This window comes from Falco naumanni, chromosome 18 (genome assembly GCF_017639655.2).
Source record: "Falco naumanni isolate bFalNau1 chromosome 18, bFalNau1.pat, whole genome shotgun sequence".
NCBI classification, from domain to species: domain Eukaryota; kingdom Metazoa; phylum Chordata; class Aves; order Falconiformes; family Falconidae; genus Falco; species Falco naumanni.
The window spans coordinates 3,165,548-3,188,601 of record NC_054071.1 but is presented as its reverse complement, the minus strand read 5'-3'; the positions used below and the strand labels follow the sequence as shown (position 1 = coordinate 3,188,601).

Genomic DNA, 23,054 nt, shown 5'->3' with positions numbered 1-23,054 from the left:
GCAGTCGCCGCCGGCTGCCGATGCGCAGGCGCGTTGCCCAGGGTGCCGCGAGGGGCGGGGCCAGCGGCGCCGTCCCGGAAGTGCGCGGTGCGCGTGCGCAGTGTGGTTGGCGCCGGGCGGGAGAGGCAGCGGGGGAGCCGGGCGGGAGAGCGGAGCCGAGCCAAGCCGAGCCGAGCCGAGCTCCGGCCGCCATGCCGCGGGAGATCATCACCTTGCAGCTGGGCCAGTGCGGCAACCAGAGTGAGTACGCGCCCGGGGCCGGCGGCGACGGGGACGAGCCAGGGGAGCGCGCGCCGGGCGGGGTCGGGATGCTGGGGGCAAGGGGGGTGGCGGGGGCGTGGTCTGCTGGCGGGGGCGGGGTCTAATTGAGGGGGCGTGGTCTGACGGAGGGGGGCGGGGTCTGCCGGCCTCGGGATGCTCCGGGCTCTGCTCCGGCCTGGCCCCGCTGACCGCGGCCCCCGCAGTCGGCTTCGAGTTCTGGAAGCAGCTCTGCGCCGAGCACGGCATCAGCCCCGAGGGCATCGTGGAGGAGTTCGCCACCGAGGGCACCGACCGCAAGGACGTCTTCTTCTACCAGGTACTGACCGTCCCTGCCCAGCCCCCGCCCCAGCCCCTGTCTCCGCTCCAGCCCCTGCCCCTGCCCTCCCAGCCCCTGGCACACAGATCAGGCACGCTGCCCTTCAGGGTGTTCCTGCCCTCGTCGCTGGGTTGATCCGTGCCCTGATGAAGGCCAGCAGGGCTGTCTGTGACTGCTGCAGCCCGCTCCAGCAACCCCCCCTCCGGGTCAGGGACCGGTGGGCTGACGCTGACCCCAGGCTGGTTTGAGTGGCAGCCCCAGCCACATGCTCCTGCCGAGCCGCACGCTGCCAGGGCTCCTGCCTGCACTCCAGTTTCTGGAAATGGATGTGTTGTGGAGGCAGGAACGCGAGGCGGAGGCTGCCATAGATACTACCTTACATAACGCTGCGAGTGCAAGCCCGTTAGGGGCGAGCCACCCCCCCTCCACCTGCCCAGCCATCGGGACACGCTGTGGGGCTCGGAAAAGATGCTGTGTTACAGACAAGCTGGACATAACACGTTTCTCTTCCTCCTCTTCCCTGCCAGGCGCTGGCTGTGCCGCGCTGTCCCATGGCCAGGGGGTGGCACACGCACTTGCAGTTCCTCTTGCAGTAAGAAGCCGTTGGGAGCTGCAACTGCATCGTGACCTTCCTGCTCCCTGTTAAAGGCAGACGATGAGCACTACATCCCGCGAGCTGTGCTGCTGGACCTGGAGCCCCGAGTTATCCACTCCATCCTGAACTCTCCTTACGCCAACCTGTACAACCCAGAGAACATCTACCTGTCTGAGCACGGAGGGGGAGCTGGGAACAACTGGGCCAGCGGCTTTTCGCAGGTAACAGCTCTAGTGCTCCTGGGTGCCAACACGGGTCAGCTTGTTGGGCGTGAGGCTTTAGCGTGGCTTTCTTATCTCAGGCTCAGTCCGTGGTTTCTGAAGAATACTTTGTCATTCAGCCGTGATTTATGCCCGACCTTCTGTGACACCCTGAGTGCAGGGTCACACTGTCGGTCTGACTTGGCTTCACACCAGGCTTGAGGAGCTCTTCTGCATTTTGTGTGGGAAAGGAACAAAATCTGGTCTGGTCTCTCTTGCAGGGAGAAAAAATTCACGAAGATATTTTTGATATAATAGACAGAGAGGCTGATGGGAGCGACAGTTTGGAGGTAAGTAAATCCGTGGATTTGGATATGGTTGCCCTGCTTGGTGTTTTCTGAGCCAGGCTGCTCTTTTATAAGGTCGAGCTCAGCTCTCTGGTGTATACAGACTTGCACAACTTGCTTCTTGGTGCTGAGTAGAGAACACGCAGAGATGGGAACTACGGAAAGGTCTTCCCCACCACTACTGCATCTGCCAGGCTTCCCTAGAAACCCTCCTACTGTTTTGCTCAGCGGGGCATTTTTCTGCCCCAATTACTGCTTACATTGGGCATATCCCGCAGGATACAGTCTGCAGGAAGAGTTCCAGGCATTATGGTGCTTTTTCCTTTCCCTGTTCCACCTCCCTCACGTGGCTTTCCCTCATGTCAGCTGAAGCAGGACACAACACCGCTTGTCCCCCAGGGAGGGCTGTGCTGGGACAAGGCACCTGCTGCCCCTCTGCCTGCAGCAGAAGAGGGAGCCACGGGCTGCTGGCAAGAAGGTGTTTAGACCCAAAGTTGCTGAGTGCTTTGAAATCCACAGGAGTGCAGGCAGCTGCAGCTTCATTTTCCCTCCAGCTGGGTTAGAGGGGCACCAGGGGTACCCACAGCTCTTCAGTTGCTTTGCCGTGTGCCTCTGGCAGGAGCTTGGCCACAGCCTGTGTAAACCCATTTCTTGTGCGCAGACAGACACAGGGGCTCCCTGGTGTTTGTGTCAGGCTGTCACATAGCAACAGGGGAAGGGAAAATGTTGTTGTAAAATAAGCTGGCAGAAGATCCAAGAGCCTGTTGTGGGACCTGCGGCAGGTGGGAGCTGCCCTGAAGTCAGGCAGAGGGAGTTTGGCCTCGGGCACTCTAAAAGGAGGGGAATGGCATGGAGGACCTGGGGAAAGGGCTGAGGCTGTGTACCTCTGCTCGGTATGACCGACTGCACCCTGAAGGTGACATTGGAGCCATTCTGAAATCTTTTCTGGGGTGGGAGGAATCCAGCAGGCCCCTGAGCAGAAGTTGCAGTGCGGTGCGTGCAGAGACATGGGTTCCAGCAGTGGCCTGAGGAGCACGGGGCTGTCGCTGTGGTCTGGAGGAGCCAGGGCTCACCTCTGCTCCCTGCCCTCGGTTGTCACAGGGGGAGTTCTCGCCCTGGCTGGCCAGTCGGTCTCTGCTGGAGGTGGCGCCGGGTGGCTTTGCTCTGCCAGCTCCTGGGGCTGAGCTGCACCTTGAGCTGCCTGCATTCCGCTTCCTTCCAGGGGTTTGTGCTCTGCCACTCCATTGCTGGTGGAACGGGCTCTGGGCTGGGCTCGTACCTTCTGGAGAGACTGAATGACAGGTGAGTATTCAGCCTTGTCCCCTTCCCTCACGGCAGAGTCTGGCCCAGCCTGGGCTCCCTGCCAAAGCCGGGAGCTGGAGAGCTGACTCAGAGCCACCGCCCCCACCCAAACACTGCCTTGTGCAATCCCTGGCATGCTGCCTGGGCAAGGGATGGCTCCTGATATGCCTGGGGACATCAGAGGCTCTGCAAGTGGACTTGTGCTGTCCAAACTCTGCCTTCCCTCAGCCATTCTTATCAGGCAGATGTTTTCTGACACCCTGGCTCTGTAGGGGAGGGTGGGAGGCTCTAGCTGTGGGCTCTGAGCTGCCACCTCTGCCTGTTCCAGCTTGCAGCCTCTCGAAAAGGCTTGCAGGCAGCTGCTTCATCAGCCTGTGGATGGCTCAGCCTCGCCTGTAGCTCCGTCTGGCAGCCTGCTCCCGTACTGCTGGGGTAGGCACTGCTGGGACAAATTCTCTCCCTCCCTGGGAGCTGACTCTGGCATGCAGCGCTGGTGACTCACTGCTGTCCTGAGCCCTGGAGACTGCAAAGGGAGCTGGTGGGAGGAGAGAGTGCTGGCTTGGTGGTGTTAACCCTTGAGGTGGCTGTGCTTTCGACCCAGGTATCCCAAGAAGCTAGTGGAGACCTACTCGGTTTTCCCAAACCAGGATGAGATGAGTGATGTTGTCGTGCAGCCGTACAACTCTCTGCTGACGTTGAAGAGGCTGACTCAGAACGCTGACTGCGTGGTAAGGGTCCCGCTGCGTGTCGGGCCAGCAGTGCAGCCAGCTCCTGGGTGGCAGCCCTGTCCCCAGCCGCTCAAAGCCACAGCCTTTGCTGGGGCAAGTGCTGTAGCTGTGTGGGGCAGGCGCCGCTGCAGCGTGCCGTGTGCCTGCGAAGCCCCAAGCGCAGTAGCGAGCACACCCCCATACCGAAGGACTGAGCCGATGTAGTGGCTCTAGGGACAAGGAATCTGCCCTAACCCCTGCTAAAGTGTCCGGCTTGGCATTTCTGCCTCCGGGATCCAGCAGATTCTTCTCGTGACAGCGAGGACTGGCTGTGCTTCCTCAGCGTAGCTGCGCTGTGGCCTTCTGCTTGAACTCGATTCCAGCATCGCTTTCAGCACCCGCGAGCCCCAGCCAGGCAGCATCTTCATCCCGCACCGGGGCCTTCGGTCAGGTCCTAACCGAGACGCTGCCCGTCCCTCCCAGTTTATCTGTGCGTGGGGCAGGCCAGGAGGTGCTGCGCCAGGGCTGGTGGGGCTGAAGGTGGCTGCGAGGTGCTGGCCCAGAGGCAGCGCTCTTTGCAAGAGCACTGGGGAGCACAGCCAAGATGTGAGGGAAGAGCTTCCATTGACAGTGTCAGTTACGCTCCACAGATGAGTCAGCTCGTGGTTTCAAGTGTCTGCCACCTGCCGCGGAGGGCTGTGCCGGGGCCGGTGCTGGGTGAGCCGGTGCCCTGGGACACGTGGCCACGACTGCCCTTCCTCAGGCTGCCTCTTCACAAAGCCACTTTTTCTCTTGCAGGTGGTTCTGGACAACACAGCCTTGAATCGGATCGCGACAGACCGGCTGCACATTCAGAACCCGTCGTTCTCTCAGATCAACCAGCTGGTGAGAAGGGGCCTTCACTCCGGAGAAGGTGGCGTGGGGCTTCCCCGCTGCCTTCCATTGGGTCTGAGCCTGCTCTGTGGGCTGGGCGCGGTGGTGGGCAGCCTGGAACTGTCAGTGAGGGTCCTCTGCCCTTCCCGGGGCGGGTGCTCCGGCTTCCCCTGCCCTGGCTGGGTGAAGCAGGTGTTGAACGTGCTGTGGGACAGTGCGCTGACAGAGATGCTGACCCCATCCTCTCCCCCAGGTCTCCACCATCATGTCTGCCAGCACCACCACGCTCAGGTATCCCGGGTACATGAACAACGACCTGATCGGGCTGATCGCCTCGCTGATCCCCACCCCCCGCCTGCACTTCCTCATGACCGGCTACACGCCGCTCACCACCGACCAGTCGGTAAGGCAGCCCCAGTCGGTAAAGCAGCCTGCCAGGCATCCTCCCCCGAGGGCAGGAGGAGCTGCCGTGCTCACCTGGTAACATCAGTCAGTCCCACGGTCTTGGTGTGAGCTGTAATTGCGTGTTCCACATCCCAGGCCCGTGTGCCTGCACCGCGTGACAGCCACGTGTGATATGAATCAGACTTGAGCAGGCGCTTGTGCTTGTGCTGGGCTCCCTGCTGCATATATCAGAATGGCTGCGGCAGCTATGGGAGAGCCGACAATGCCTGATCTGACAAAAACCACCCTTAGAAATGATCAGAGGGAGCTCAGCAAAGCGGCCCTGCCCGTCCTGCCAGCCCAGTGGGCCACTGGCCCGCACCGTTTGGGTCAGAACACTTGATCATTGTCATTCCGAGCCTGATGGTGGGCTCCAGGCAATCAGCCCCTTCCTGTGGCTTGGATCTGTGCTCTGGGAGGGGATTGCCACCCCTCAACCGCATCGAACAGCACAGCTTGTCTTCAGCTCATCCCCACGCGGTGCCCCCTCAGCCCCCCGGGTGAGAACAGGGCAGTTGTGTCCGGAGGGGCACTCACCTGCGCTGGCCGCGTCTCGGTTCTGCTGGGAGCTAACAGCTGCTCTTCTCCTCTCGCCGTGTGCATTTCCTCAGGATGTTACTCAGAGAAGCAAATCTGAAAAACTGCTGGCTCTGAAAAGGGTATCGAGCGTGTGATCTGTCCTCCCAGGGAGGAGTGTGGGGAGGGCTCAGCCAGCAGCTCAGACGGTGCCTGGAGCAGGGCTGCCACACTGCCGAGCCATCCTGCCTGCGGGCGCTCCTCCGGCTGCCCGCCCTGGCTCTGGCCCCCTTGGCAGGCAGCAGCTGGGCAAAGCCCCCGCTGGCAGTCGGGGGCTGCAGTGGCCAGTTTGCCCACGGGCTTAGTGCAGGGCGAGGTGGGGAGGGGGTGCAGCAGGGAACGGCCCCTCTCCTGTCCTCCAGCCCTGCTCCTTGCCTTGGCAGTGGAATAGGACAGCAGTTTGACAGCGACAACACGCATGTCCCCTGTCAGCTGAGCTTCGCCCCCAGCCCCTGCTGTGCTGCTGGAGGGGGCAGCTCACCGTCCCTCACCGTGTGCTGGAGCCTCTGCCAACGCTCTGATTCTCAGCCTGGCTGTGCCTGTTGTGTGACTTTGGGATTTCCCTGCCCTGCATGTGACTTCGCATGTGGCCCCATCCCCAGGGCAAGGGCTTCTCCGTCCAGCTGCCCTCCGCTTCTGTGTGTGTGTGCAGGGCAGCGGGGAGGGCAAGAGGGCAGCACGCCTGCTCCCTCTGACCCCTGGCTGGCATTTGCAGGTGGCCAGTGTGAGGAAAACCACAGTCCTGGATGTGATGAGAAGATTGCTGCAGCCTAAAAACGTGATGGTGTCCACAGGACGAGACCGGCAGACCAACCACTGCTACATCGCCATCCTCAACATCATCCAGGGGGAGGTGGATCCCACGCAGGTGAGCTCCCACGGCTGTTTCAGATGCTGATGGCAATGGCATGGCCTGACAGGGAAGGGCACAGTCACTGTCTTCCTGCGTGGGGATCCTGGGGTGAGACTGAGGGGTGCCTGAGAACTGCCTCCCGAATTGCTTCTGTGTGGCCGCGTGGAAAAGCCACTAGTCCCTTGCCATGAGGAGCCTCCCTGCCGGCCGTTTGCTAAAATCCGCCTTCCTGGGGCTGCATTTCCTGCGTGGAGCAGCTCCTGGCTCTGCACGGACCAGGCCGCTTTGCCCATCCCCCTGCTGCCCCTTGCTGTTCTCACCCCGCCAGGTTCACAAGAGTCTGCAGCGGATCCGGGAGAGGAAACTGGCCAACTTCATCCCCTGGGGTCCTGCCAGCATCCAGGTGGCTTTGTCCCGCAAGTCCCCGTACCTGCCGTCCGCACACCGTGTCAGCGGCCTCATGATGGCAAACCACACCAACATCTCCTCGGTGAGTGCCTTCCCTCTACACAGCACTGGGACCCCACGGCTGCAGTGCCGGTGTCCTTTCAGTTGTAAATGGATCTTCTCTGGGGCTGGCGCCTTCCACGGAGGGCCCTGCAGACAGGAGGAGGGTGGGCAGCTCCCGGCTCTGGGGCACAGCAGGGCTCGGCTCTGGTCTGGGGTCCTGCTGGTCCTGTTCCACCCCTAGTGCCCTTTTCCCAGCGTCAGGCTGCAGCAGGACTCCTTTCTCCCAGGCCAAAGGCAGCCTCGGAAGCATGAGCTGATCCCGAGTGCTGGCTGGGTGCAGGGTAGCAGCTACCGCGCTGCCAGGCTGGGGCAGGCTGCCTGCCTCCTCCGAGGCAGCAGCCTGAGGGGTCGGCACCCCCACCCCACGGGACCCCCAGGGAGCTCTGTCCCATCTGACCGCTGCACTGCTCTCCAGCTGTTTGAGCGGACGTGCCGGCAGTACGACAAGCTGCGCAAACGGGAGGCTTTCCTGGAGCAGTTCCGCAAGGAGGACATCTTCAAGGACAACTTTGATGAGCTGGACAACTCCCGGGAGATCGTGCAGCAGCTCATCGACGAATACCACGCGGCCACGCGCCCCGACTACATCTCCTGGGGCACGCAGGAGCAGTGAGTGCCCTGCCAGGGGGTGGGAGGGTCCCACGGCCACCTCCACGCACGCCGGCAGGGCTCGTCTCTGCTGCGCCCACGTTTCGCACCCCTCGGCGCTGCCCGGCCGCGGTGGAGCCGTCACCCCAGCTGCACACACACGCTGCACTCCTCAGCGGGAGCGGCTCTGCAGGGAGCAGCATGGCCCCTGAAGACCCTTGGCGGGGGACAGCCTCCGCTCCACCACGTGCCCTGGCCCAGGACGGGACTGGGGCAGCTGCACGCTGTGCTGGTAGGGAACCTCCGCCCGTGGGAGCAACGCTCGCTCGGAGGAGGATGAGAGCGAACCCGGGGGCTTGGAACAGGCCTGGCCTGAAGAGTTGGGTGCCGACCCCGGTGGCCGAAGGCTCTGTGTGGCTGAGCTAGTCCTCGCCCTGGGCAGGAGCCTTGTTCCTCCTTTGCCAGATCAGGCCTGGGGCACAGGATGTTATCTATATTTTTGTAGGTTATTTTGCTTTAATAAAGGCTGTTCCTGCACTGACGCTGCCTGCACGGCTCCTGGAGCGAGCTGCCAGGCAGGGAAGCAGCTGGAGATGCTGCCAGGGCCAGTGCTCGCCTTGCCCAGGTGGCCAGCCCGGCTGCGCAGCCATGGCCCAGCAGCATCCCAGCTCGGCCGGAGCACCGAACCGGGGCTGCTCCCCTGCACGTCCCCGTGGTGCGCAGGGCCAGCCCTGCCCCAGCTGGCAGCGTGCTGTCTGGGCCCCGGGCGGTGCTGGGCGCCTGCTTCGGCAGAGCCAGAAATACTGGAAGGACTTGCCGGCACGGCTGACCAGGGACCCGAGCCGGCACCACCCTGCCAGCCCTGCCCGCAAAGCACACGGTGCCCGCAGAGCACGCGGTGCCCGCATCGCTGTTTCACAGGGGTGAGGTGCTGCGCAGGAGGGGGGCTCCCGAGGGGCTGGGGGTGCCGCGCAGGAGGGGGGCTCCCGAGGGGCTGGGGGTGCCTGTGCCACGCTGGGCTCGAGGGAGAGGATGGCGTCACGCCAGCACCAGTAAGGATGGGGGCTTGGGGACGGACGGACGCAGCAGCTCTGGTCCTGCCCCACGATAAGTCAGGCTGCAAGGGACGGGGACGCGGGGCAGCACTGGCACCGGCCCAAGCCCAGGGAGCCCAAGGTGAGAATTAGCCTTTTCCTCTGACCCTGTGGCACAGAGCAACAGGCTAAAAATACCGCCCGCCATGGCCGCGCCGAGCTCCCACGCCCTCTTTGGCACCAGCCCCGCAGAGGCACCCGCTGCTGGGGCAGTTCCCCCCGCCCGGGGCGGCCAGTGCCAGGGGGTGCCGGGGAGCCGGCCGCCGAGCTGCCCGCGCTGTTGATGAAATGCCAAAGGGTGCAGCGAGCAGCCCGGCTGCTGGCGCTGGCCGAAGGGCCGAAGGGACGGCGGTCCCTGCCCCCAAGGACACGCTGTGCTGTTCCTCCCTGTCCCGCCGCCTGTCCCAGGCCCCGCTGCCCCAGGGATCACACCGTCCCAGCCTCCCACTGCCAGCCTCAGCTCGGGGACAGGAGGCCCAGTTTTTCCTTTGTGCATTTATTTAGAAAAACAAACACCCCCGCCCACCCCCCCCCACCCCCCCCCAAGACAGAACCGACACAAACTTTACAGAGGCAACACTGAGGGGCTGAGCCCCAGCCGTACCAGCTGCCACCCCACCGGCCACCCCTGCACCACGAGCCCTGCCACGGGGCCACCGCAAAGCAGCAGGGCTCAGCCACTGGGAGCCCACTGGTCCCCGAAGTGGCTCGGCCAAAAGCCGCCCGCAGCTTTCCGGGAGGGGTGGGCTCAGCGGACGGACGGATGATGGCACAGCACCGCCGCCCGGCTCCCTCTGCCAAGGGTGGCCAGAGCCGGGGCACGGGCAGAGCTGCCAGGCAGCACCAGTGCTGGAGGCGAAGGCACTGGGGTACAGGGGAGCAGGGGACGGGGACAGGCCTGGGGGCATCACCAGGGACCGTGGCACGGCGGCCCCGCTGCCCTCCAGGGAAAGTGCTGGGAGACGTGGGGGGTGCGGGCGTCTCAAAATAAATTAAGGAAATAACTAGAAAAGCAACGGCGGCGCGGGGAGCACGAACCCCATCGCCCTGCTCCAGGGAGCAGCCGGGGGCCGGCACAGACCCGCCGCCCTCCCCGCGCCGGCCGTCAGGAGCACCTGCGTGGCCGTGCCAGCCACCGGGCTAGCTGCCCAAGGAGCCCACCGGTGGCCGGTGCTGCCAGGGCACGGCTGGGGGGCACAGAGCCTGGGGCAGCGTGGGGGGGTCCGATGTGGGGGGGCTGGGGGCCGGCTCCTGGGGCCGGAGCGGCTGTCGGGCGCCCGCGGAGGCGAGGTACGTGTTGAGGAGCTGGGCGATCTCGTCCACCTGTGGGGCAGAGGGGACACGGCGGGGCAGCACACAGCACCCTGCGCCCCCCGGGCAGGGGAGAACGGAGGGCTGGCTGCCTCTTACCTGGGAGGTCTCGAAGAGCAGGTCTCGGTCCTCCACGGAGAGGCGGAAGGTGCTGCTGTCGGAGGCGCCGAAGGAGGAGATGCGGCCGTAGCAGAAGCTGTCCAACGGCTCGGGCTCCCCCGGCTTGTAGAGCGAGACAGCCTTGGCCCCGATGCCCAGCCACAGCCGCTGCGGCCCGGCCCCCACCGGGCTCTGCGGGGAGACGGGGGTCAGGACCACCCGCTGCCAGGGCCCCCCACCGTCCCCGCGCCCCACTGGGGCCTCACCGCGCGCAGGTCGACATCGAAGAGCGTGGAGCCAAAGCCTGGCCACTCCCGCACCAGCGCCACGTAGGCGGCCATGGCCTCGGGCCGGCCCATGCCCTGCAGCAGCTTCCACTTCTCCACGATGGCGGCCATGGTGCTGGCCCCTTCCTCCCGCAGGCGGCCCCGCAGGCGCTGGTCCCGCTCCGCTCGCTGCTTGGCCAGCGCTTGCCCCCAGAGTCCGCCGGCCAGCAGCCCCGCGCGCAGCCGGGCCCCCCGGCACTTGGTGGAGGGGCGGCGGCGGGGGGCTGGCAGGCGGGCGTGCAGCACGTGGGGTGGGAAGAGCTCCTCCAGGCGCGGGAAGGGGGCGTGGGTGGAAAAGTCGCTGTTGAGGCTCTGCAGGCGAAGCGCCGCCAGCGTCTGCAGCGTCTCCTCAGATGTGGGCACGTAGCCCCGCAGCACCATCTCGTGCGCCTGCAGGAAGGCAGCGTGAGCTGGCACAGCATGGCCACCACGGCATGGCCACCGCGGGCAGGGCACAGCACGGCCGCCCCAGCATGGCCACCCCAGCACGGCACAGCACGGCACAGCAGCCCTGGGATGGCCACCCCAGCATGGCACAGCACAGCCACCCCAGCATGGCTGCCCTGGCATGGCACAGCTGCTCTGGCATGGCTGCCCCAGTACGACATAGCATGGCACAACAGCCCTGGGATGGCCACTCCAGCACGGCACAGCATGGCCACCCTGGGCAGGGCACAGCACGGCTGCCCCAGCATGGCATGGCCACCCCAGTATGGCACAGCATGGCACAGCAGCCCTGGCACGGCCACCCTGGCATGGCTCTCACCTGCTCAAAGAGGAGGGCGAACTCCAGGCTGTCGCGCGGCACGCTGTCTGTGTCCAGGAAGCCGTAGTGCTTGAAGCAGAGCCGGCACGGCGGGTCCTGCTCCCGCTCCTCCCCGGCCAGGCTGCGGCAGAAGGTGCCGACCCCATCAGCGTGGGGGCAGGCACCCCCACACCGTCCCCTCCCACCCGTGGCCCCCCCGCCCCGCTCCCCCGTAGGCAGAAGAGTGGGACATTTACTTTTCAAACCTGGTGAGGACGTCGGCCAGCAGCGTGGTGCTGCCCACGGGCTGCTCCCGCCGCCGGGACTGCTCGTAGAGTGCAAAGAGGTTGGGGCTCTGGGACAGCCCCAGGCGTGACACCAGCTCCTGGGCCACCTGGGGCGAGACAAAGGCAACCAACGGTGACTGCGCGTCCCTGGCTGCGGCACTCAGGGCTGCAAAGGGACACAGACAGGTCACGGTGGGCAAAGGCAGGTGGCCCCCAGCCCCTCTCCATCGCAGCCCAGCTGGGAGAGACCCACAGGAGCCCCTCACCTCCCATGGCATGCTGCCCACCCAGCCCTGCGTGCCGACATGTCCCAAGCCCCCTGCCCGGTGCGGACGCGGCCCCTCACCTCCTCGGCCGTGGTGTGGGAGCTGATGGCCACGCTGCAGGCGGGTGCCCCCGGGCAGTGCACGGTGCAGATCATCTCCTGCCGCTGCATTAGCACCAGGATCTCCTCCAGGGAGGGCACACATTCCCGCCCCTTCGTCTTCCCCAGCGCCTCCCGGATGAAGCAGGCGTACTTGGCCATCTCCGAGCCGGGGAACCGGCTTTCTGTCCTGCAAGAGATGCCAGGGGGGTCACAGCGGCACCAAACCAACGGAGGCCCCGGCTCCCGGCAAGCTCCTGGCGACAGCTGGCACCCGGCAGCTCCGCAGGCACTCGCCTGTCCAGGTGGAAGTGCAGGAAGCGCAGGACGGGCAGGGAGGGCAGGAAGGTGCAGCTCATGCAGGTGAGCAGCTGCCAGTAGTGCAGGTCACCCTGCCCGCCCGGCGCCGGCGGCTCCGTGGTCTGCTTCACCAGCTGGCAGTAGATCTCGTCCACCAGCGGCGGCAGGTCCAGGCAGGTCTGCAGGACGCCCTGCATCAGCGGCACCGGGTCCCGCTCCGACTCCAGCTGCTGCAGCGAGTTGAAGAGCTTCACGGCCTCATCACGCAGCGTGGTGTAGCTGCGGGGGCTGGGGGCTGGGGGAGGGGATGGGGGGAGGTTAACAGCCCCACGGGCTTCCCCAGGCCCTGCCCCACCAGCACCCAGGCACCGTACCCGCACCCAGGGCCAGAGAGGGCACGGGACCATCGCTCCTGCCAGCCCGGGGCACGGGAGCCGGCTCTGTGCTCACCGCTTTGGTCCAGGCTGCCATAGGGGAAGGGCAGCAGGGGAGCGTAGAGGGGGCTGCTGGTGTAGCGCAAGATGGGGTTGCAGCGGTAGATCTGCTCCAGGACCTCGGGGCTGCCGCAGTGCTCCTGGGAGGGTGAAGCAATGGCAGCAGCTGCAGACGAGCTGCCCACCCAGTGCCTAGCACAGGCACCCACCACCCCAGGGCATGTGAGACCCTGGCTGTCCATCCCAGCCCTGCCGATGGCTGCAGGCGCGGGCAGCTCCATGCCACCGGCTCACCTCGACGTCGCGCATGAGCAGCTGGGTGGGCGTCTGGACAGGTGCTTTGCTGTCAATGACCTTCCGCACCGCGCACACCCAGTGCACGGCCTCGTTCAGGTGCTCCGTGTACAGGCGGTAGCAATGCTTCCTCCCGAACACCGTCACACTCCAGTAGCCTGCGAGGGACACAACAGCTCACCCGCTGCCCACCAGCACCCTCGCCCCAGGGTCCCCTGCCCCAGCCGGGCCGGCTCGATGCCCCGGGGCTCAGCACTGCCTCTCCTCTGGGCAATGGAGGCCGCCGGGGCTGGGAGAGCGATGCGGGGCATGAGGGGCTGCGAAGGCGCAGCCCAGCCGCCGGGCACGGGCACCTTACCCGTCTCCTTGTAGGTCTGCTTGTCTGGCCAGAGCACGGAGCAGAGGCTGGTGAGCACGAGGGAGCCCAGCCGCCGGGCCCCCTTCTCGTTGCTGCTGTAGTAGTCCAGGGAGTCGGGAGTCAGCACGAACCAGTACTTCCGAGGCCGGATCCAGGGGGTCTTCATGCCGCCCCGCACCTCCCGCTGCAGCCAGCCTGGGAAGGGGAACCCTCAGCCTCTGCCGTCGACACCATCTGTCCCACCGGTTCCCCCGCACAGGGCAGGGTCTTCCTGGCACCAGCCCAGCCGGTGCTCCCTGTCCCTCTGGGACAGGATCCGGCCACAGCTGGGGCACGATCCTGCCAGACCCGACTACCCCGGAGGCAGAGGCCCCTGTGCCGCAGCTCGGCTGTGCCCACCTTTCACAAGAGCGTCGGGGTCATCCTCCACTGGCCCGGGGCCCTTCTCAATGATGAGGCTGCGCATCTCCTCCGCGACAAGCAGGGACCTGGGGACAACACGGGGCTGAGCCCAGGTGCCCACGAGTGCCTCCCACGGCCCCCAGGCAGGGAGCCAGCCCAGGGCCTGGGGTGAGCCAAGTCCCGAGGGGCTCTGGGCACCCCGCAACCCCGTGGTGGGAACGCAGCAGAGCCATCGGGTGCAGATGACCCTGGCTAAAAATAAGCTGTTTGCAGTCACGGCCCTGCCAAGGAATTCGGAAAATGAACAACCAGGAAGGAATGTTGGCAGCGGCGTCGGCACTGGGAGGACGGGGAGTGAACAGGAGCAGGCCCCTGTGCCCCAGCATCCCATCTCCCTGGGCACATGCCACCCCAGGGCACAGCCTCCACCAGTGGACATGGCCCAGCAGAGCCTCCAGCCCAGCGGAGCCTCCAAGCACAGGAGGAGCCACGCGTGGCCTCCATCGGCTAAGCCCGCGGCAGCCAAGCCATCTGGCATGGCAGAGAAATGGAGACGTGCCCGAGGATGCACCAGGGATGGGGATGGAGCACGGCAGTCCCGGCTCTGCTGTCCTCTGCTCTAGCTGATAGACTGGCACAGCGTGGTGTTGTCCCCATGGGCAGGACAGTGCGGTGCACACTGGTACCAGCACATCCTCCCACGGCACGCCAGGCCCCCCGCTCCTACAGCACCACACGAGGGAGGTGACGGGATGCCCAGTGTGCTGGAGGCAGGGGGTCACTCACCGCTCCGAGCCACTGCTGCTGCGGGTGGGCTGGCTTAGGCTCACCTCCAGGGACCCCTGGGGAGGAAGGAGACGTCTCAACCTCATGGTCACCACCTGGCACCCCCAAATATCCCCCCACTGACTGCTTGCCAGCCCAGCTCTGGGCCCAGAGGGACTGGCTCGCATCCTGCTGCCGCAGAGCAGGGAGCCCCGGTGCCCCCAGGGGAGTCAGGGATGCAGCTGGGGCACCCTGGGGGCGCGGGGGCAGCCGGCGGGCGCGCTGGCTGCGTGTCCTCGGCTGCCCTGGCAGGCTGAATACCGTGCAGAATTGCACAAGGTCAGTGCTGAGTAATACGCTTACGGCACAAAGTCCCATTGTGATGGGGCTGCTGACTTCCTGCCCGCGGCGGTGGGACGCGGCACAGGGAAGTCCCTGGCTCCACAGTGGGACCAGGGGCCGGTTCCTCCTTGTGCAGCACAACTTGACGTGGACGGTGCCGCTCACGTGATGACCCCGTCACACGTGCCGGAGCACGAGGCAGAGCCCAGGCACGGGCAGGCACCGGAGCAGGCAGGGTGCCCCAGCAGGGGTGCGGGGATGCGGCAGCACCAGTGGATGCGGCGGCACCAGTGGATGCTGTGCTGGGAGATGCACGGGCGCTCCTGCCAGCTGCAGCCCGACGGGGCAGCCGGAGGCACGACAGGCCGGAGCGCGCCACGAAACGCCAAGAAAAAGAGACGGCTGCTAAAAATAGTGGCGGGGAGGGGGGAGCCGCTGCAGGTATGGCTGAGCTGCAGGGCAAGACCGGGTGCTGCTGACCCGTGGCATTAAGGGCACCTGTCGCACAGCACCAGCGCCTGTGCACGGGGCCAGCTCCTCCAGCGACTGTCCCACTGCCAGGGTGGGCTCCGCGCACTCCTGCACGGCTGCAGGCACAGAGATGGTGCCCGGCTCCTCATCTGCGGGAGAAGGAGGTGGCGGTGGTGGCCGGCTCCTTCTCATGGATATAAATAAACAGAGAGGAGTCGCGGCGGCACGGCTGGAGTGGCTGCTCCCACGCTCCGAGGAAGGGGCGGCCGGAGCTGTGGGTTTCCGAGGAACCCCGGCCGCAGCCAAGGGCTCCCTGGGGAGCTGGCGTCACAGCCGCCCACGCCAGCCCGGACCTCCGGAGCCAGCGCAGCCCATGGGATGCGGGAAGCCCAAAGATGGCTCCTGCCATTGCCATGCCCTTGGCACTGCCACCGGGCGCCCAGAGGGCCCAGCTCCAGCCCTGCTGCTGTGCCCGCTGCCCGCCACCCCGCAGGGCTGGCACCGCTGGGGAAGGGGACCCGCTGCCAGGGTACAGCCGGTGCGGGGGGCTCAGGGCTGCCCCCAGGCCTGCGCAGCCAGCCCAGCCCAGCAGTGGCAAAGCCGTGCCACAGACCCCACGGCGGGCTGGGGGAGAGGGGCTGCAGCAAGCGGGACTGGGCTGTCACCGCTCCCCACGTCCTTTCCAGGCAGGGCTGCACCCCGCGGCTGCGGGAGGCAGCAGCGACAGACAGGAGGAACCCCTGGGAGCCGGGGCTGCCCCCGTCACCCCACGTTATCAGCCAGCCCCCACGCAGCCCAGCCGGAGGAAGCGCCGGTTTCCGCTGCTCCGCTTCCCTAAACAGAGGAAGCAGCCGGAGCGGGGAGATCCAGGCCTGCTCCCCGCAGACGGCACGTGCTCCCGGGGCGCTGCGTGCTGGGAACAGCCCCGGCTTGCTCCGGCAGGTCTGTGCACAGACACAGCCGGGCCCGAGGATCCCAGCCCGCGGGGACCCGTCCCGTGGGGACCCGTCCCGTGGGGACCCCCAGCACCCTGGCCACCCTGACCTCGGCAGCAGCACAGGGCAGGCACGGCCGCAGTGGGCACGGGTGCTGGCAGCCCGGCGGGCTCTGCCCCGAGGAGCAGGCAGGGGCAGGACGGTGCGGGCAGCACAGCACCGCGGCCCACCGGCCTGGCAGCGCCCCGGCTTCGCCTGCGCCCCGACCCCCGACGGGCGCCCGCATCTCGCCGCTGCAGCACCAGCCAGAGCCCCGTGCCGGGATCCAGCCCTGCAGCCCCGGCTCTGCCCCGGTGCGCCCCGGGACCCCCAGTGCCCGCCCTGGGGCAGCGGCTCCCTCGAACCCCGTGGGCCGACCCCCCTGCCCCGCGCCCCCACCGAGGGCAGCCCGGGCGGCGGGACCGGCGGGGATGTGCCCAGGTTGGCGGCGGCCGCGCTCGCTGGGGCGGCGGGGACCGGGCCGGGCAGAGCCGTGCGCCCCGGGCGGGAGGAGCCGCGCACCGCCGGTCCCGCCGCGGCCCCGGTGCCCGTCCCGGTGCCGGCCCACCTGGTCTCCCTGGGCGCGCAGCTCGAAGGACGCCTCCTCCTCCTCGGCCTCGCCGTCCGCCTCTCGGCCCGCCTCGCCGTAGTCCCGCCGCAGCAGCGTGAAGCCCTGCCGGCAGCACAGCAGCCACCACAGCCCGCCCGGGAACGGCATCGCCCCGCCGGCACCGGACGGGACCGGAACGGGACGGGACCGGCCCGCCGCCCGCCCGCGCCGCGCACCGGCCACCGCCGCCGCGACCGGCCCCGCCGCCGTCGCCGCCGCCCCGGGCGGGCCTGACCGGGCGCGTCACCGGCCCCCGCCAATCGCCGCGCGCGGTCCGGGGCGGAGCCAGCGCGGCCGGGGCGGCGGGGCCGCCGCTTGCGTCATCTGCCGGGCGGGGGCGCGCGCTGGACGGGGGGAGCTCCGGGGGTGCGCACGGCCGGGCTGCGGCGGCGGGGCCGGGGCTCCCGGTACTACCGCCGGTACGGTGCACCGGGCACCACCTTGCAGCCGGCACCGGCACCGGGCACTGGCCCTGCGCCAAGGAGAGCGCGCCAGTCCCGGCACCCCGGGGCTTCACGGGCCACGGCGTCGAGCTGCCCCTCGGCACCGGCACCATGTGCTGCCCCGGCCCCACCGCAGCACCAACACCCGTCCCGGGAAGGCGGCTCAACCCGGTGCGGTGCCGGTGGGCAGCCCCACGGGTGGCTGGTGCAGGCGGGAGGGCACCGTGCTTTGTCCCGCCGGCCCCGTGGCACCTTCCCTCGAGAGGAGCCAGTGGCGGGGGCTGGTGGTGGGGTCACACCCTGTGCCATGGCGAAGCATCGAGGCTCAGCCTAGCCCAGGGCCCTGCCGAGTGGCAGCGGGGCTGCGGCACCCTGGTGCCACGGGTGCTGTGGCAGCGGCCGGGTCCTGGCCCCGCTGCTGGAGCCCCAGCAGGGGTTAAACCACGACAGGCAGAGCTCTGGCTTCGCTACAGCTGTTGGGTCAACACCGCCTCTGGGAGCCTGTGGTTCTGCGATGCGCGGGCCGGCGGTGCGGGCTGCCAGCTCTCCTCCCACACAGTCAGCACCGGGCCTGAGCCCCCAGCCTGGGGCTGCCGCGGCACCGGGCACCGGGGCAGAGCCCACCGGCCGTGCAAGGGACAGAGCCAGCGCGGGGCTGGGCGATGCGGGGAGATGGCAGCATGGCAGTGGGGCAGCAATGGGCACGGCTGTGGGGCCGATGCCAGCAGTGCCGTGGGGCTGGCGTGGGAAGGGAGCAGGGCTGCCAGAGGCTGCAGGCTGGGCCGGGAGCGGGGGCAGCCGCGCTGCTGCGCCAGGTGCTGCCTGAATCCGGAGCAGGGTCAGCGGAGGGCTGCGGGGGCCAGGGGCCCATCACCGAGGCTCTGCGGCTGCTGAGTCAGCGGTAACCACTTTCAGGCCCAGCAGTAGGTGAAGGGGCTGGGATGGCTTCTCCCAGTTGGCGCACTGGGTAATCCCGCACGGGAGCCTGCGGGCGAGCAGGAACAGCCTCCAGCCCCAGCAGGACCGGGCGGTGCTTCCCTGCATGCCCAGCTCCGCTGCGGAGACCCTGCGAAAGGCTGCAGCACAGACGGGCCCCGTCACCCTCCCGATGCCCCGGAGTGCTGCAGCCCGGCTGGTCGGGGCTGCCAGGTGGCCCCAGGCGTTGCTGGCACTGGCCCTGTGCCGCTTGGCGTGGTGCCAGCCCTGCGGGACGAGGGCACCCGGGCTGTGCCAGCCCCAGCCGCAGCACCCTGGCCCCGCAGGCGGTGGGAGCCACGGGGCTGGGATGTGCTGGGGCAGAGGAGCTCATGGGGAAGTGAGGAGGGGAAAGTCCCTCTGGCCCCTCTGCCCCCCCCCTACCCCAGGAGGGGGTTTCCAGCTGGACCCAGGGCAGGTTTTCCTAGGGGGGCCGGGGGGGCCTCTGCTGTTCCCAGCCCGGGGACCCCCAGCCCCTCCAGCCCCCTGCCTGTGGGGATGGTGGCATGGGCTCTGCTACCACCCCGGCCAGGGGCTGGGCTGCCCTGGGGGGTGACACCCGCTCCTGCCCACCAGCTACCTCCTCTGATTGCCTGGCCCGGACACCCCACCCCACCCCCACCCCGGGGCCACCATGGATCCGGTCCCTGGGCCCTCACCCGCTCCCCTGGAGCCCCCACTCCCCGGCCTGGCCATTTTGGCCCCAGCCGGTCCCTGCCCACTCCCCGGCTCGGGGAGCTGCGGGTCCGGGGGAGCCCGGGCAGGGGCCACGGGTGTAGGCAGGGGACAGGCAGGGCGCACGCAGGGCTCAAGCAGGATGCAGGCAGGGGACAGGCAGGGCACACACAGGATGCAGGCAGGGAGCATGCAGGGAGCGGGCAGGGGACAGGCAGGGCGCAGGCAGGGTGCAGGCAGGGCGCGGGCAGAGGACAGGCAGGGCGCAGGCAGGGGACAGGCAGGGCGCGGGCAGGGTGCAGGCAGGGCGCGGGCAGGGGACAGGCAGGGCGCGGGCAGGGTGCAGGCAGGGCGCAGGCAGGGGACAGGCAGGGAACGCCGATGTTCTGCTGCCGCCTGCCGGCATTCCCCGGCCAGCGCCGGTGGGCACGGGCGGCTGCGGGGCTGCTCCCCGCTCCCGGCCCCGGCCCCGGCTCAGCAAACCCCCCCGGGGCAGCCCCAGCCCGCACGGAGACGGCACTCGCCCACCGGGACTCGACCGGGGTTTATTGTGAGGGTGGGAACCAGCTGCCCCCCCGGGCCCCCCTGTGTGCATCCATCATCCTGAGCCCCCCACAGCATGCCTGACATTGCACAGCTCCCCTGGAGCACACGTGACATTACGTGGTCCCCTGCAGCACATGTGACATTGCATGCCCCCCCAGAGCACACATGACATTGTACAGCTCCCTCAGAGCATGTGCGACATTGCGTGGTCCCCCTCAGAGTGTGCATGACATTGCATGGTCCCCTGGAGCACGTTGACATTGTATGGCCCCCCTGAGCACATGTGACATTGCATGGTCCCCTGCAGCACATATGACATAGCAGAGTCCCCACGGCCCAGCGGTTCGCCGGGCAGCAGAGGTGCTTGCAGGGCGCACGGGCGCTGCGGGGCTGCTCTTCCCTCTGTCCACGCGTGTGCAGGCACCATGCAGGTTGTCCGGTGCTGCCCCTGCCAGGCTGCTCTGCCAGGGCCCAGGGCAGGTCTGTGCATGAGCGAGGCTCTCCCTGGGGAGCCACGGAGGGGCCGAGCCCCAGGGTGCTTGTCCTTGCCCTGGCCATGGGCACCGTGTCCCTACATCATGTCCTGGAAGGTGGAGAGCGATGCCCGTCGGCGGGGACTGGGGCAGCTAGAGCAGCGCGGGTCGAGGGGCCCCACGCAGCCGGCATCGCTGGCCAACAGCCACAGCTCCTGGCGGAACCGCTGGCCCAGGAAAGCGTAGAGCAGCGGGTTGAGGCAGCAGCGCAGGTATGCCAGCCCCCCGGTGACCAGCAGCGCCATGTCCTTGCGGCGGCTCTGGGCACAGGTCATCTCCCAGCTGGCCAGCAGCTCGGCCGCGTCCAGCAGCACCATCAGGCTGTGGGGCAGCTGCAGGGCCACGAACACCAGCACGAGGGCCAGCAGCACCCGCAGTGCCCGGTGGGGCTGGGCACCTCGGGCCGCCAGCAGCGTCCGGGCCACGGCTGCGTAGCAGCTCACCATCACCAGGAAAGGCACCACGAAGCCCAGCACGACCTGCACCAGGTTGGTGGCCCCCCGGGCTGCCCGCGAGACTGCAGGGGGGAAGACGATGCGGCAGACGTGGAGGTCCTGGTGCTGCTCCGCTCGGCTGTAGATGAACTGGGGCAGTGCCAGCAGCGTGGCCAGCAGCCAGGCCAGCCCCGCCGTCAGCCAGCCGTGGCGGCGAGCCCGTGGGCGCAGGCGGCAGGCAGCTGGCACCCGCACGATGGCCACGTAGCGGTCCACGCTGATGCAGGTGAGGAAGAGGAAGCCGCTGTAGAAGTTGAGGGCATAGAGGCCCTGCAGTGCCTTGCAGGCAGCTGTGCCTGGGGACCAGCCCTGCAGCGTGTCGATGATGGCAAAAGGCAACGTCAGGAGCAGCAGAAAGTCAGACAGGGCAAGGTGCAGGAGGCAGACGTCGGTGATGCTGTGTGCCCGGTGGTAACGGATGTGCGTGAGCAGCACGAGTCCGTTCCCAACCATGCCCAGCAGCGAAAGCAGCAGGTAGACAGTAGGCTGGTAGGTGCGGGCTAAGTCCTGCACTGCCTGCTTCTCGCAGAGCTCGGGCAGCATGCCGTCCTCCAGCAAGTACCCGTCCTCCCAGGGGTAGAAGTCGGTGGTGGTGATCAGGTCTGCTGAGGTGGGGCTGGGGGTCACCTGCATGGAGGGAGGCTGAGTCAGGGATGCTCAGAGGCAGCAGCCCGGCTGCAGCGTGCAACACACTGCACCCAGGGCAGCCCTCCTCCACCCAGCCCTACCACGGGGAGCCCAAGTGTGCCGTGGCCCCTGGTCCTGTGCTCGGGATGGTTTCTGTCTCACACCCACCCCAAGGCAGCAGAGGTTTGCTGTGCTCAGTCATTGTGAGAGCAACCACGCGCTTCCCGAGCAGCCGCCTGCAGCGCAGAGCTGGTGGCGAGACGTGACCCCAGCCACGGCATCCCAGCACAGCACCCTGTCCCACGAACTAACTGTGCACCCACTGCAGGGGAGCTTCTCCTGACGTCCTCTGGGGCTCAGCACCCAGCCCATGGCCCTGGTCGCTCTGTCCATCTGGCCCTTGGGGCTCCATGCCAGCACCTCCAGGTGCAAGCTTTGCGCAGGGAGTGTACAGGGACCTGCCCAAAGGACCCACCCCCCCACCCCCCCCGGGGACCCCAGTGCTGGCACAACCCCACACTGCCCAATCCTGTTCCCAGCCAGGGAGGTCCCGCAGCATCCTGCTGCTGTGCACAGGTTGCAGGCAGCTGTGCACGGTGCTCGGTGCTCGCAGCCTCTCAGCCCTGCTCCAGGGCAGAGCGACCCCGCTGCCACAGAGGCCAGGATGCAGCACGTTTCTGATTCAGAGCAGCCTCACAACAGCAGTTGTGCTCTGGCTCCCGTCAGCGAGCCCAGACTTGATCCCCAAACCTGCTCTGGGACCACAGGTGGGCTCTGACCCCAGCGCCAGGGCAGGCTGACTCCCTAGCAGTTCCCCCAGCCCCTTCCCTGCTTTGGACCCCAGGGACCTGGAGCACCAGGTGTTGCCTGACGTTCCCTGGGGCTTTGCCTTTCAGCCCAAACCCACATGGCTCACAAGAGAACGGATTAAAAGCAACAAGAAAAGCCAGTGAGGGGGTCCCCGCCTGGCCCCCAGCGAACCCCTCACGCTGCAGCTGCTCACCTGCTCCTGCATCACGCCACAGGACCTTTCCCCCTGGCCGGTGGAGCTGTCGGCGTCTCAGCGTTCTGCAACCTGTGGTTTGACCACGTGCCGCTCCCGATACCGAGAGCGGTGGAGAGCACAAACCCAGCCCCGGGGAGGAAGGCGAGGAGGCAGATGCGACCCCACTCCAGAGCCCATCCTGCATCTTTTACTTTGTGGCTAGCATCTGTGTGCCAGGGACAGAAATAGCAGCTCTGCTCAGCCCCTGTCACGCGAGGCTGGGGAACAAACCTGGGAGTCCCCGATCCGGGGAGGCAGGGTCTGGTCAAGGGCACACAGCACGTGCAGGAGACCCCAGCCCACCCCGGGGCTGTTTGCGACTCCTGCCCCACAGGGGCAGCTCCTGCTGGGCTGGAGGGGAGGCTGGAGCGAACGGGGCCAAGGAGCAGAGCGTGGGCTGCTGTGGGCTGGCACAGAGCCGGCACAGGCAGGAACGCTGCTCTGATGGGACGAGCAGAGCCGAATCCAGTCCAGGAACAGTTCATCCTGATGGGAAATGTGGTGGTTCCAGGAACTGGGGCAGCTGCTGGTGCAGGGCGTCCCCCTTGGTCGGGGGTCTCAGCTCTGCCCCATGCCCCCACATCCCCTTGGCGCTGGGCAGGCGCGTTGCTGGTTGTTGACAACAAAATTCCCAACTCCTCATTAAGGGGCAGATTAGTTCCTGTGGGGCAGAGGCCCTACTTTCCTTCTCCCCAGGGGGGAGCAAACTGATCCCCAGCTTTAATGGGCTTTGAGCCCTTTGCTGCGGTAATCCCTCAATCCCCCTTTCTTCCCGCTACAGCTGTCTGCCGTGGTTTATCCCAGCTCTGCCCTCGGCCCTCCCGCTGCCTCCAGCTGGGCGTGGGGAGCGGGCAGGATTCCTGCCAGCCCCAGGAGCTCACTGCCAGGGCTCAGGGTACAGCGGGGCCACGGAGCTGCTGTGCCCCGGCTGGAGGGCGGCTGGGCAGAGGCAGCCCAGCCCCTGGGCC

General features: G+C 67.4%; 3 protein-coding genes across 3 annotated transcripts; 1 reads left to right on the top strand and 2 right to left on the bottom strand.

The window, feature by feature from the left end:
- The first annotated feature begins 83 nt into the window (after window positions 1-83).
- Window positions 84-8,113, top strand: TUBG1 (tubulin gamma 1). The gene is made up of 11 exons (XM_040617145.1): window positions 84-240; window positions 465-577; window positions 1,226-1,393; window positions 1,654-1,722; window positions 2,942-3,021; window positions 3,623-3,749; window positions 4,527-4,613; window positions 4,855-5,004; window positions 6,337-6,489; window positions 6,803-6,964; window positions 7,400-8,113. The coding sequence occupies exons 1-11, from the start codon at window positions 192-194 to the stop codon at window positions 7,595-7,597; spliced, it is 1,356 nt and encodes a 451-aa protein (XP_040473079.1). The 5' UTR covers window positions 84-191; the 3' UTR covers window positions 7,598-8,113.
- A 1,108-nt stretch (window positions 8,114-9,221) lies between these two features.
- Window positions 9,222-16,940, bottom strand: PLEKHH3 (pleckstrin homology, MyTH4 and FERM domain containing H3). Its single transcript, XM_040617118.1, has 13 exons — window positions 16,707-16,940; window positions 14,373-14,428; window positions 13,584-13,672; window positions 13,185-13,379; window positions 12,827-12,984; window positions 12,549-12,672; window positions 12,096-12,393; window positions 11,781-11,988; window positions 11,405-11,541; window positions 11,169-11,289; window positions 10,343-10,792; window positions 10,077-10,268; window positions 9,222-9,989 (listed from the first exon to the last, which is right to left on the bottom strand). Exons 1-13 carry the CDS (start codon window positions 16,854-16,856, stop codon window positions 9,807-9,809), a joined length of 2,361 nt encoding a protein of 786 aa, XP_040473052.1. The 5' UTR covers window positions 16,857-16,940; the 3' UTR covers window positions 9,222-9,806.
- Window positions 16,941-19,945: 3,005 nt separating this feature from the next.
- On the bottom strand, window positions 19,946-22,426 carry CCR10 (C-C motif chemokine receptor 10). Its single transcript, XM_040617598.1, has 2 exons — window positions 22,045-22,426; window positions 19,946-21,041 (listed from the first exon to the last, which is right to left on the bottom strand). Exons 1-2 carry the CDS (start codon window positions 22,054-22,056, stop codon window positions 19,959-19,961), a joined length of 1,095 nt encoding a protein of 364 aa, XP_040473532.1. The 5' UTR covers window positions 22,057-22,426; the 3' UTR covers window positions 19,946-19,958.
- Between the last annotated feature and the right edge of the window lie 628 nt (window positions 22,427-23,054).

Excerpts from the sequence above, each read along its gene's own strand:
- TUBG1 (XM_040617145.1), top strand. The coding sequence starts at position 192 with ATGCCGCGGGAGATCATCACCTTGCAGCTGGGCCAGTGCGGCAACCAG. Across the intron at positions 1,723-2,941 it reads ATGGGAGCGACAGTTTGGAG|GGGTTTGTGCTCTGCCACTC; the intron begins GTAAGTAAATCC and ends GCTTCCTTCCAG. Across the intron at positions 6,490-6,802 it reads GGGAGGTGGATCCCACGCAG|GTTCACAAGAGTCTGCAGCG; the intron begins GTGAGCTCCCAC and ends TCACCCCGCCAG.
- PLEKHH3 (XM_040617118.1), bottom strand. The coding sequence starts at position 16,856 with ATGCCGTTCCCGGGCGGGCTGTGGTGGCTGCTGTGCTGCCGGCAGGGC. Across the intron at positions 11,542-11,780 it reads CCCACACCACGGCCGAGGAG|GTGGCCCAGGAGCTGGTGTC; the intron begins GTGAGGGGCCGC and ends GTCTCGCCCCAG. Across the intron at positions 10,793-11,168 it reads TCGCCCTCCTCTTTGAGCAG|GCGCACGAGATGGTGCTGCG; the intron begins GTGAGAGCCATG and ends GCCTTCCTGCAG.